Raw genomic sequence first — 13350 nt, 5'->3', positions numbered from 1 at the left:
GAGGTATTATATATGCAAAAATATCAAATCAACATAACTAGGTTTCAAATAAAAGTTTGAAGAAAAAAAACTTTGGCTATCTAGCCATACATTTATAGAAGAAAGAGAGCAGCTGTCAATTATCTGTGTTGTAGAGTCACGAAAACAGGATTATTCAAATGCAGTATCACATCCACCAACTCAGTATTCACAGGTCCATATTCTGGCTTGTATTTACTCCCATTTCTTCCTAAGAATGAAGTTTCAAGCAATGCAACTCCAATGCCTTACATCCCCCTAGAATTAGCACCGATGGTAGGTAAGCTGGAGGCAAGACCACAGTAATATCACCTATTTTGACTGGGTGCAATATTCAGCTGTTAGCTGTAGCTGTTTTCTTGTCTTGTGTGTCCTTCTAACTCTGGGCAACTCATTGCCCCGGGTACAAAATAAAGTACCTGTATATAATATGTAAACTGCTTTGACTGTAAGCACAGAAAGGCGGTATATCGAATCCCATCCCCTTTCCCTTAATTGTAACTGTGTGGGCCCGATCTTCAGACCACAGGAAGTAGCCGGACTGCCTCCCATGGTCAGCACTGATCCTGGATATTCAGTGCCGGGCCATTTTCGGTGACCGGCATGGAATATCCGGTTTGTTTTTCGCGCTAAGAACATAGCCGGCCAGGTCGATATTCAGTGCTGGATGGCTTACTTCATAGCGGGCAAAGATTGATCTGCTGTTGACACGGCCAGATTTGTCCACAAAACTTAGCCGGCAATGTGCTAAAAATCGACAGATAGCCGTATATATCACATGATATAACCTGCTGTCCGCTAAGCTCTAACCGAGAATATTCAGCAGGAGACAGCTGAATATTGCCCGATAGCTGGCTAAGTACCATTTAACTGGCAAGGAGCCATTCCTGTTCGGTTAAATAGTTTTGAATATCGGCTGGTGTGAGTCTAACATTTCTTCTTCCTCCTGTTTTCTATACTTCAGACTGCCACAGGCACCTCAGATTCCATCCCTGAAAAGGCACTAGAGTTACTTATTCCTCAAGCAGCTATCTGTTACCTCCTGGAATGTGATGAGCTTTTGACCCCCGAGCTGTTCCTTCAAGCTTATGATTGTCCTTTAAACATCATTATGGATTCAGGTATACCTCTGTCTTATGAAGCAGTGAGGTTCCAGGGTATGTCTGTACACATTTTGGAGAGTCATTTTTTCTTCATTTGTGGAATTGGGAGAGGAAGAAGCCAGAGGAACACAGAAAGAGCAACTTGAGAGGGTGGGTTACATTGACCAGGGGAAAAAAAACCCCATCAATACTGGCAGAGGTAGGAGAGAAATGTGAGGCGACTGATAGAGGAGAGAGAGAGAACTACTGGGGGACAGTGATATTTGGGATTGGTGCGCAATAATTACTGTCTCTGAACATCTCTTGGTGCTAGGTATGAAATCTCAAATTATTTAGGGACACATCATGTTCAATGTGGGGTCCTTTTACTAAGGTGCGCTAATAGATTTAGCACACTCCAATGATTAGCGTGTGCTAATGATAACATATCCATTATATTCCTATGAGCATCTTATCATTTAGTGTGCACTAAATCTGTTAGCACACCTTAGTAAAAGGACTCCTATATCTTCATATGCTGGAAAATTCCTAAAGTGTTAATTGGAAAAAATGTTATCGGGAATTTTTTAAAGGGTGTTATTGTAACAAGCTTTTGTTTATTGAGGTGCTGTAATACATCAAACAAGGGAAAACAAAAGAGCCCCAAATTTTGTATACCTTCCTTTTCAGAGGGAGCGCAGTTGGCTAAAAGTACAGGTGATTTTCTTAATATTCCTGATCTGTACTCTGGCCTTAGCTTTCTGAATTGTTGGAATATGGCTGGAAACAATATGATAGTTGTTAGTATTGAGGTGGACAAGTTGTTTTTATTTGGCTGCAGATAAGGGAATCCAGTTTTCTTTGCTTCTTCCTATCGACACTGTTTATAGGAAGGGTAACATTGTAGCAACTAATGCGTATTCAAGTTTTCAAAGGGTAAGTACCTGTATATAATCATTTCGAAAATTATCCCACTGATAATACACACAGTTACACCTTCCATTTAATATGCACAAAATTTTGCATATTTAAAAATACAGAATAATGTGCATGAGCAAACATCCTGCCCAACTCTGCCATCAGTAAAAGTACACATGAAATGGTATTATCCCCCGGATTCTATATAGTGCGACTAAAATTGTGCGTGCAAATCTGGTTGTATTCTGGATTTGCGTATACAATTTAATTATTTAACAAGCCAATCAATGACAATAATTGCCACTTAACAAGCAATTATATTCTAGCCTGGCACTAATGGCCTCTAGCGCCTGTATTTGCTTCTGAGCATTGAGGTTTAAACCCCTTTTTAACATTCTCAAGGGAAAACTCTAGGCTTATGATGACAAGGCAAGGTATTCCACAAAAGCAAAAGAGGCATGGCACGTACTTTCAGAACATATCCTCTACAAAGAAGGGACACTTAGGCCCCCTTTTGCTAAGGTGCACTGAGGTTTATAGCACGCGCTAAAATTGTGGGTGGGCTAAACGTTAGAGATGCCCATAGGAATTCATTGGCGTCTCTAACGTTTAGAGCGCCCACAATTTTAGCGTGCGCTAAAAACGTGAGCACGCCTTAGTAAAAGGGGGCCTTAAATAGCAGCTTACCTTGGGAGTAACATAATACCCAAGTGGGATTATAGGGAATCAGGTAGTCTGATAAATAAAAAGGAAGACCTGAGTGAAAATGCCCAATGGGTCAAAACAAGAACTTTAAATTTGATACAGAAGGCAATAAAAAGCCATTGTGATTTCATATCTGTACTTCAGGAAGCAGGTGAAAGCTTGGCTTTCTCCCAAGCCTTTAATGGAAGAAGCAATTAACTTGTTGGCTGCACACACACACAAGAACTAACACCGAGTGCAAATACTGTAGTAGGACTTTCTTATTCACCCCTACCCTAGCTGAGATTATATTCATGCCCCTTTCTGACTTCACATGAAACTTCCTTTAAATTAGTCCTCTTATTTTCTAACTTCTATTACTCCATCTTACCTGTATGACCCACCTTTGCTTACACCTTATGATATATATTCAAATGTTTTATTGCGTATTGTGTTGACAATTTAAGTAGTGTACCACGTCATGCATGTACTGTTATTTGAATATTTTTACTGCTGTAATTGTCTATAACCTACATTCAACTAATTCTTGCTGTATACTGTCTTAGGTGAATTTTTTTCAAAAAGGCAGTATATAAATCCTAATAAGTAAATAAAATTATTGAAACTAATTTACATTAATTAGAATTTACGCACACAACTTGCTAGATGCATTCTGTAAAGTGGTGCATGTAAATTCTAATGCATGCTGCCAAAAAGGGGTCATAGGCATGGAATGGGCAGACCATGGGCATTCCGAAAATCTACACGCACAGTTATAGAATACACCTGCTCTGTGCCTAACTTAGGCACCGGTATTTGCACCAGGTTTTACTTGGTGTAAATAGACGCACCTAAAGTTAGACACAGGCATGGCTGCTAGATGTATAAACCAGCTAGGCATATTCTGTAAACTGCGCCTAAATCTAGGCACAGTTTACAGAATATACCTGGGTGAAAATATTTTCAGTGCCGATTTTTCAGGCGCCATATATAGAACCTAGTCCCATGTGCATATCTTACCTGCATAAGCCCCAAACGATTTTATAACAAGCCATTTTCGCACATATCAGTGGCTTATACATGAAAATTACCCCCTAAGTAACCATTAAAATAATCAGTTGAACTGCTTTCTATAGTATTACCACTAGAGGGAGACATTGTCTATTGTTTAAAATTAAGAGGCTGCATGTTCAAATGGATATTCTGCTTCCTTCCCTTTCCATTGAGATTTGCAGTACCTTCAGTCTGATGCACACTTCACTTGTTTCACTGTCACCCCTACTGTTATACCCTGAGACTTTGAAAGGTGGATAGGCAGCTGATAAATGCTTGAAAAAAACGTTTTAAAGAAATAAGATGTCCCAGTCTTTTCTTCCTTTTCAACTCCTAGATCTTTGACAGCTGCACACAGAGCCCTTTAAAGGGCAATTCTGTAAACTAGGGCACTCGCATTTACGTGTTCCTTGTGTACATAAATGTATAGAATACCAGCACTTACATGCGTAAAGGTACACTTACTCTGAGAAAGTGACAGCTGGGCACCCAAATGCTATTCTGTAAGGGAGGGTGTAAATTATGTAGCACGTAAATGCAAGGGGAGTGGTACATGGGCAGGACATGAGTGGGGCTCTCACCTACGCAGGTAACTTATAGAATATTGAAAGTTACATAGATCCCTGTCACGTGACATGCCCACAGTTATACCAGGTCCATGGCTGCGTAAATGTAATCAAATTCAAAAAATGGGAGTGCAATAAAATATAATTCTTCCAAATAATATTCTTCCTGGTACATAATTGACATTAAATAACAAACCAAGAATACTCAAAAATGTTATTATAAAATATTTAATTAAAAATCTTTTCTTATATATAAATGTGATGTGCTCAGAAAACCATATGTCACATATGAATGGAAACAAAATGTTTTCCACTTCCACGCTCTATTTTCTATCATCGCACATCAGGCTGCCCAGCTCATTTAAATACAATGTCCAGAGCAAAAACATAGTTCATTTTAATATCCACAGTGTTCAAATAAGATAGATAGATAGATAGATATAGATAGATAGAGATATGGCAGCATTTATCTGCTCTCATTCAGAAGATCATATGATTTGTTTCAATCCTGCTGCCATTATATGTGGTAGATGCAGGATTATAATCTAAAATATTGCACAATAAATATTGTGTAAATGTAAGGCATGCCGATACTGGGTTACATTAGTATTATATAATGGAATCTGAGCACCCAGATGCCCTTATAGAATAGGCTGTCACCACATATGCTCGGGGCACCTAAATGTAGGCACCAGTTGTAGAATTTGCTCATATAGAGGGTAGTCACTGAATACTGCCATATAAAGTGGTCTTAACTATCTCAAGTACCATTAAAACAACTGAGTTCAACATCTATGGAAGTTGTGGAGTCGGCAGAGTACAGCCTAACAAAGTCTTGATTTTACTTCTCAACCAATACCTGTAATAGGTTAAAAGGTCTTGTAGCTGAAGAGTCTAAAATAGTTTGGAGAGAATTGGGAAAATCTGCCTTCCTGGGTCTTAGATAGTCATTCATCTGCTGTGGAATTCGGTCAGTAGTGCCTGAAAATTATTGCCATTCATTCACAGACCTTTGTCTTTTTCCTGGAGCACAGCCTTCATATCCCTAATCCCATTTCAGAATTCTTGGCAAGTCTCAGCAGGGAGATGACTGGTTAAATGGCCTTGAGGAATGTATTGCCATCTCACCTTGGAGGTGGGTCCTGTAAGACAGGGATAGAAATGTATGTACAGATGGGGCATCTGCTTATATTCTCTCTACTTTATGGCTATACCGAGGACTTCATTTTACAGCACGGTTGATCTGACCTCTCAAAGAACATTAAATTAATTTGACATATGTCTATAAAATATTGACTATTGAGCAGATGTTTGGAGATATTATTAATGAGGGTAAGAAGCTTATTTCAGTGTTCCAGTATACTAGCATCCAACAAACAGAACTGAGAATAACTTGAAGAAGGATAGAGAAATGATTTTAGATTTACCACATGCCTTTCCAAACCCAAGCTCAAAGTGAAATACATTCTGAGACTTTATTTCCATGTTCCCAGAGGGCTCACAATCTATGTTTGTACCTGAGGCAACAGAAGGTAAGTGACTTGCCCAAGGATACAAGGAGCCTCAGCAGGAGAAGCGGGATTTGTTTCTTAGACTGCCCCTCTAACTACTAGGCAGCTACTCCATAACAAGGAGAGAGAGTTTGAAAAGAAAAAAATGATTGACAAATACCTTTATTACATTTGGTGTATTTTGCTTAAAGGGCATGTGTTTGGGAGTGACAACACATCAAGTGTGTAAGTTTATTTTGGGAAAAAAAGGTACAGTAAACATTTCTTGTCATGTGCATGCTGACACCTACCTGCATGATCTCCACCCTTGACCATCACCATTGCATGCATAGCATGGCATCATTAGGATGCCAACTAATGTTAGACTGTAGCAGTTAATCAACTAAAACAACAAGCCACAATTTATAATTAGCGTAGACTTGCTTGCAAAGAAAGATCCACATCACACACTAATTGCTGTTTACAGTATGTCATCTCTTGATGATTGAACTGCATCAGAGGATTCCTGATTGAGAAAAAGTACATCACTGGCTGCCATTACATGCTTAACATTTGCTATTCTGATATTCTGAATTGTTGCACCAGCTCCACAAACAATTTACTATAAATAATCAAATTCCATGTACTGAAGTATTAATTACCGGTGATCTTACCACCTTGGCCTGGTATACATGACTATTCTAAATCAGGGGCTCCCAAATTTGTCCTTAGAGATCCACAGCTTTGGGTTTTCAGGTTATCTACAATGAATGTGAGTTATATGAGTTTACTAGTAAAAAAGGCCCGTTTCTGTATGAAATGAAATGGGTGCTAGCAAGGTTATCCCCCCCCCTCCCTCCCTCCCTCCCTCCCTCGCTCTCTCCCTCTGTCTCCTCCAAGTCCCAGGGCCCCCTTTCCTCCCCTCCGATTTCCTTTCCAGGCCGCCCTCCCTCCCCTCTCCCACTCCCAAGCAACTCACCACTTTGTCCATAAGTTTCCAGGTGTTCTCTCTACAGGCCTGATTGGGGGTGCTGTTTTCTTTTTTGTTTTTTTTTTACAGGTGGTGCATTCCCCCCCTCCTCTGAGTTCCAGGCCCTCCAGGCCCCCCTCCCCTCTCCTCTGAGTTCCAGCCCCCCCTCTCTCTCCCCTTCCCTCTGTCCGTCCTCTGAGTTCCAGTCCCCCCTCCCTCCTCCCCCGAGTTCCAGACCCCCTGCCCCACCTCCAAAATCGCCATCCCCCCTCACTCAGTCTCACAGACACGTCCTTGCGATGCCTCCACCCACGGCCCTCCCCTACACTGGTCCCGCCCATCCCCCTACGTGCACGTCACCCCCCCCCCCTCCAAAATTGCCAGCCCCCCTCTGCTACCCTCCCCTCCCCCCCCCTCTTACCAAGGTCCCGGCGGCAGCAGTGAAGAGCGAGCAGGCTCGGCGAGTCTGCTGCCTTCCCTTCTCTTCGCTCTGACTCTGGTTCTGCCCTCATTTCCTGTTTCCGCAAGTGCAGGACCAGAGTCAGAGCGAAGAGAAGGGAAGGCAGCAGACTCGCCGAGCCTGCTCGCTCTTCACTGCTGCCGCCGGGACCCCAGTAAGAGGGGGGAGGGGAGGGTAGCAGAGGGGGATTGGCGGTTTTGGAGGGGGGGCGACATGCATGTAGGAACATCTCTGCCCGCTCCCGCTGTTCTTCAACTGTCCGCTGTTCTTTTTGTTGGTCGCACGCTTCTCGCTCTCTCACTGGGATCGTAACCACCTCATGAGTCCTGACGTCAGGCAAGCAGGGTTCTAGTGCTGGCCAGTGATGTCAGCAGGTGGTTACGATCCCAGTGAGACACATTCTGACGTTCAAGTAGCAAATTATTATATTAGATACTGGAGGCAGAGCATGCATATTCATTGTGGAGAGCTTGAAAACCTGTTTGACTGTGGGTCTTTGAAGTTAGTTTCCTAAATACTAAGGGGGGGGGGTGATATTCAGACCGCGGAGGTAGTCGGGCTGCCTCCTGCAGTCAGCGCTGAGCCTGGATATTCAGTGCCAGGCCATTTCTGGTGACCGGCGTTGAATATTCAGCCCAAATACACCCGATTTAAATTTAACCAGCCAAGCCGATATTCAGCCCTGACCAATTAAGTTTAAACCGGCCAATGATATTCCAGCTATTTATTTATTTCTGCATTTGTACCCCACATTTTCTAGTCTAGTTGTTGGTTCAATGTGGCTTACAGTTTACATTGGCTAAACAAGTTACAATGCTGTTTAGCATAGATGTGAGCTATGTTTAGAAGGTGTTAAAGGTCAAGCGTAGTTTTGTTGAGTGGTGTTCATGTCTGCTATGCGAGTTCATCAGAGAAGAATTTTCTGAAGAAGTGGGATTTCAGGTGTTTCCGGAAGGTTATTTAGTCATTCGTGCACTTTAGAGCTTTTGGTAATGTGTTCCAAAACTTGGGACAGATGTATATGAAGCTGGTTGAGTATGAGGATTTGCATTTTAGTCCTTGGCATTTGGGAAAGTGTAGTGTGAAGTAGGTTCTTGCTTCCTTGAGAGTGTTGTGTATAGGTAATTCTGTTAGGTTTGACATGTATTCTGTGCTAGGCCAAAAATTTTTCTGTAGCCCTATTTTGGCAGCCTAATTAGCTGACAATGCGCTGGATATCGGCGGTTAGCTGGTTATATCATGTGATAACTGGCTGTTCGCTAAACACTAGCCAGCAATATTCAGTGGGAGATAGCCAGCTATCTCCTGCTGAATATCGCTGGATAGCCAGTTAAGTGCCATCTAACCAGCCAGAAGCCATTCCTAGCTGGTTAAATGTTTTTAAAAATCAGCCGGTAAGGGAACAGGAATCCTATATTATGATTGCTAGGTCTGTTAGTTTATGTGCATATACAAATATATGAAGGAGGCCTGCTGAGCTTCCCTTGTGTTTGTAAAGTTGTGAATATGAAAGGGAGGGTATTACAAGCCACACTAAGAATCCAGCAGTTTATGATCTGTGTAAGAAGTGTCAGGTTACGTGAATGTAAGGTGGCACAACATTTTTCACTGATGGTAGGAAATTGATCCTCTTCTTGTTTTCTAGTAAGTAAGCTGTTCCAGTTTCATAAAGGTTCTAGAAAACATTCCATGCAGTATGTATAATCCAGTTTCTTGAAATGAAAAGATAAAATAACCCATAGCCGTTCCCAGCAAGCCATTTCTTATTGCCTTCTGTGTCATTGGTATAGGGCTGGTTTACCAAAGTGCAGTAGGCTTTTGCACTTACTGCATGTTAACAGGCAGAATTGACATGCGGTGAGTGGAAATGCTATGCGACAACTGTTGTGGACTTGTCCAGCATTCCCCCTGCAGTTTCCACATGGTCAGGTTCCCTACCCAAGAACAATTACATAAGTATATAAGTAATGCCACACTGGGAAAAGACCAAAGGTCCATCGACTCCAGCATCCTGTCCACGACAGTGGCCAATCCAGGCCAAGGGCACCTGGCGAGCTTCCCAAACGTACAAACATTCTATACATGTTATTCCTGGAATTCTGGATTTTTCCCAAGTCCATTTAGTAGTAGTTTATGGACTTGTCCTTTAGAAAACCATCTAACCCCTTTTTAAACTCTGCTAAGCTAACCACCTTCACCACGTTTTCCGGCAACGCATTCCAGAGTTTAATTATGCGTTGGGTGAAGAAAGATTTTCTCCGATTTGTTTAAATTTACTACACTGTAGTTTCATCACATGCCCCCTAGTCCTAGTATTTTTGGAAAGCGTGAACAGACGCTTCACATCCACCTGTTCCACTCCACTCATTATTTTATATACCTCTATCATGTCTCCCCTCAGCCGTCTCTTCTCCAAGCTGAAAAGCCCTAGCCTCCTTAGTCTTTCTTCATAGGGAAGTCGTCTCATCCCCGCTATCATTTTAGTCGCCCTTCGCTTCACCTTTTCCAATTCTACTAAATCTTTCTTGAGATGCGGCGACCAGAATTGAACACAATACTCAAGGTGTGGTCGCACCATGGAGCGATACAACGGCATTATAACATCCTCACACCTGTTTTCCATACCTTTCCTAATAATACCCAACATTCTATTCGCTTTCCTAGCCGCAGCAGCACACTGAGCAGAAGGTTTCAGTGTATTATCGACGACGACACCCAGATCCCTTTCTTGGTCCATAACTCCTAATGTGGAACCTTGCATGACATAGCTATAATTCGGGTTCTTTTTTTCCCCACACGCATCACCTTGCACTTGCTCACATTAAACGTCATCTGCCATTTAGCCGCCCAGTCTCGTAAGGTCCTTCTGTAATTTTTCACAATCCTGTCGCGAGTTAACGACTTTGAATAACTTTGTGTCATCAGCAAATTGTATTACATCGCTAGTTACTCCCATCTCTAAATCATTTATAAATATATTAAAAAGCAGCGGTCCTAGCACAGACCCCCGAGGAACCCCACTAACTACCCTTCTCCATTGTGAATACTGCCCATTTAACCCCACTCTCTGTTTCCTATCCTTCAACCAGTTTTTAATCCACAATAGGACATTTCCTCCTATCCCATGACCCTCCAATTTCCTCTGTAGCCTTTCATGAGGTACCTTGTCAAACGCCTTTTGAAAATCCAGATACACAATATCAACCGGCTCCCCTTTGTCCACATGTTTGTTTACTCCTTCAAAGAATTGAAGTAAATTGGTCAGGCAAGATTTCCCCACACAAAAGCCGTGCTGACTTGGTCTCAGTAATCCATGTCCTCGGATGTGCTCTGTAATTTTGTTTTTGATAATAGCCTCTACCATTTTCCCCGGCACCGATGTCAGAGTCACCGGTCTATAATTTCCCGGATCTCCCCTGGAACCTTTTTAAAAAATCGGCGTTACATTGGTCACCCTACAATCTTCCGGTACCACGCTCGATGAATCTAATGCCACCTATTGATGTGTCATTACATGCACCCACACTAAGAGCAAAATTCTATAAATGGCACCTAAATAATCTGTGCCAAAAAACCCCCCTGCTTAGGCAGTATTCTATAGCTGTGCCTAAAGTTCAGTGAGGTTTATAGAATTAACGCTTAAGTGGACAGGTCACGTGTAAATTTAGGCACCACCATTTGCACCAATGAAAACAAGGTGCACACATATAGAGCCTACTGTGTCTTAGTAAAAGCCCTCCTTGGTTTGTCTACCAGTGGCATAGCCACAGGTGGGCCAGGGCCCACCCACTTAGAGCTCAGGCCCAGCCAACAGTAGCACACGTTTAGTGGTAGCTGGTGGGGATCTCAAGCTCCACCAGTTGAAAACTTCCCCCTGATGGTAATGAAAACGCTGCTCTCCATGATACCGGCTCCTGCGCATGCTCAGTTTTCAATACATGCCTGCTGCAGACTGCCAAGGTGAAAAGAAGCGTTTTCCCACCAGCTGAGATATTTGTTTGGTGGTGGGGGGAGTGGGGGGGGGGGAGAGAACACTTGGTGCCCACCCACTTCTTGCCTAGGCCCACCCAAAATCTGTTGTCTAGCTACGCCCCTGCTAATAGCAAACTGTCTTTGACTCAGGCATACTTTTAGGCTTAATTTGATTTTTCCAGGTTTCACAGTTTTCTAGCTGGAGGCTGTTTTTCTGTTATGAGATCATATGGTGCAGAGAATGATGTTGAAACCTGCTAGGATCAGTCCATGTCTAAGGAGGAGGCTGAAGCAGCCCCGTGTATAGATTTCTTCTGATTTACCTGCCCATATACAGTGAGGCCACATCGCCCTTTATAAGATGGAATCTGGTAACCATAAACCTCCAAATAAATTGTATGTGCACCCAATTTGCTTGCACAATTTAATTGAATAATGAGCCACTTAGCACCAATAATTGGGCACTAAACTAACAATTATTGGCGCTAATTGGAATTTGAATTTGCGCATGCATCTTCATAGTCGGTAATCTAAAAAGGTGCATGTATAAATTTTTAAGCATGCATCTGAAAAAGGGGTGTATTCATGGGAGGGGCGTGGGCAGGTCAGGGGTGTCCACATCAGATGTGCGGTATTATAGAATTCGGGGGTTCCGTGACTAATTGAGGCCTGAGGATTTACACCAGGTTTCAGTTGGTGTAAATTCTCGTGCCCAAAATTGGGCATGGATCCCAGTACCAAGTGCTATTCTATAAACAGACGGCAACTTGGAGCACCATTTAAAGAAAAGCGCTCAGCGCTCAATTTTTTCAGGGCCCATATTTGGGTGCCATTTTCTGAATTTAGTCCATGTTGTTCCTCAAATGTTGCAAGCCGATCACAAGTCTGCAGCAGAGGGCTGGAAAAATAAACACACATTACACGGCTTTACACCTCCCTCTTTAAAAGGAGTAGTGGGGACCATTGTGGAGTAAACTCATGTTTGCATGTTTTCTGACAGCAAACCAGGATCTACGTGATCTCAAAGAGCAACATTAAAAAAAAAAAGACCAACTAATATTTTCTATTATTTAATGTAATGGCACCTTTTGCTTCATTTCTGTTTTTTCTTTCTATTTCAGATCTAGTGTGGCCTCCACCTGTTCCCATAAAGCCAGTTGAAATGCGACCATAAACCAGATATTAAATTTCAGCATGCACCACTGGGATGAGACATTGAGAAGGGTTAGCATGCTTACTGTAGATTTCATGGAGTGCTTTAAATATTTTTACTTTGATTGCTGATGCCTCTTCTGGCCTCCCCCTATGCACATTCATCAGAAAAAAAAATCTGAAGTATAGCACTTTAAATAAAACAGAAACGTCCAGTGGCTCGTGAACAAGATATTTGTCTAAGAGAAACTACACTGGATCAAACAACTTGATGATTGTAATTGCTGACAAGGCCTGCAAAGCTGCAGCTGGTTACAGTTTCTGGGATATATTTAGCCAAAGTCACATGCCTTTAATATAGAAATAAAGACCAGTTTCTTTTCCGGGGCATAATATTTTCAGATGCAGTCTTAACTGTAATTTGATGAGGGCTGACTATTAATAAGAATAGAGTACTCTAAGAAATCTACAGTAATATAATTCAGGTTTTTTTTTTGCAGAATATGTATGTATATAAATCTGTAAGTAATAGCCCATCTGATTTTTCGATTTTGTTTTCCCAAGTTTGGGTAAAGTCTGATGCAAAGAAATTCAGTGTTTCAAGGCATATATTAAAAACATAATTGGTAAAATTCAGATGTCCAGGTTGTATTGATTGCTGTGTTATATCCTATCAGAGAAGTGGAAGAGAATGCACTTTTATTTCAAGTTTGCTGTGGGGTTTTTTTTCCATCTGATTAGGTTTAAATTTGTTTAGTAGATTTAAACAATATTTGGGAAGTTTGGTTAAGGTTAGGGATACAGTTTTGTTGGATTTAGTTTTTATCTCTTAACATTTATACGCCCTGGTTCAAATTGTATCTTTATGCTAAATATGAACTTGCTCAATCCTGTGGGGACACTATCATCAAACACCCTGGGGAATTATGCATCGAAAAGAATTGAAAATTATACAGTAGTAATTGCTAGACTTTACGCCGTATAT

At 41.8% G+C, this 13350-nt stretch overlaps 1 protein-coding gene across 2 annotated transcripts in view; it reads left to right on the top strand.

Moving 5' to 3' along the window:
* The window catches only part of LOC115472367 (testis-expressed protein 47-like), a 37225-nt gene extending 24262 nt beyond the window's left edge, over positions 1–12963 (top strand). Inside the window, exons 6-8 of one of the 2 annotated variants that reach the window (XM_030206610.1) lie at positions 983–1139; positions 6024–6057; positions 12335–12963. In XM_030206610.1, coding sequence (XP_030062470.1) covers positions 983–1139; positions 6024–6057; positions 12335–12374 — 231 coding nt within the window. In that variant the 3' untranslated portion in view covers positions 12375–12963. The remainder of the gene's footprint in view (positions 1–982; positions 1140–6023; positions 6058–12334) is intronic. The other variant, XM_030206611.1, reaches the window with a different exon arrangement.
* The last annotated feature ends 387 nt before the right edge of the window (positions 12964–13350 follow it).

Source organism: Microcaecilia unicolor, chromosome 6 (assembly GCF_901765095.1).
Source record: "Microcaecilia unicolor chromosome 6, aMicUni1.1, whole genome shotgun sequence".
Lineage (NCBI taxonomy): Eukaryota > Metazoa > Chordata > Amphibia > Gymnophiona > Siphonopidae > Microcaecilia > Microcaecilia unicolor.
The sequence above is the reverse complement of the archived record's forward strand: the minus strand, read 5'-3'. Positions and strand labels throughout refer to the sequence as shown.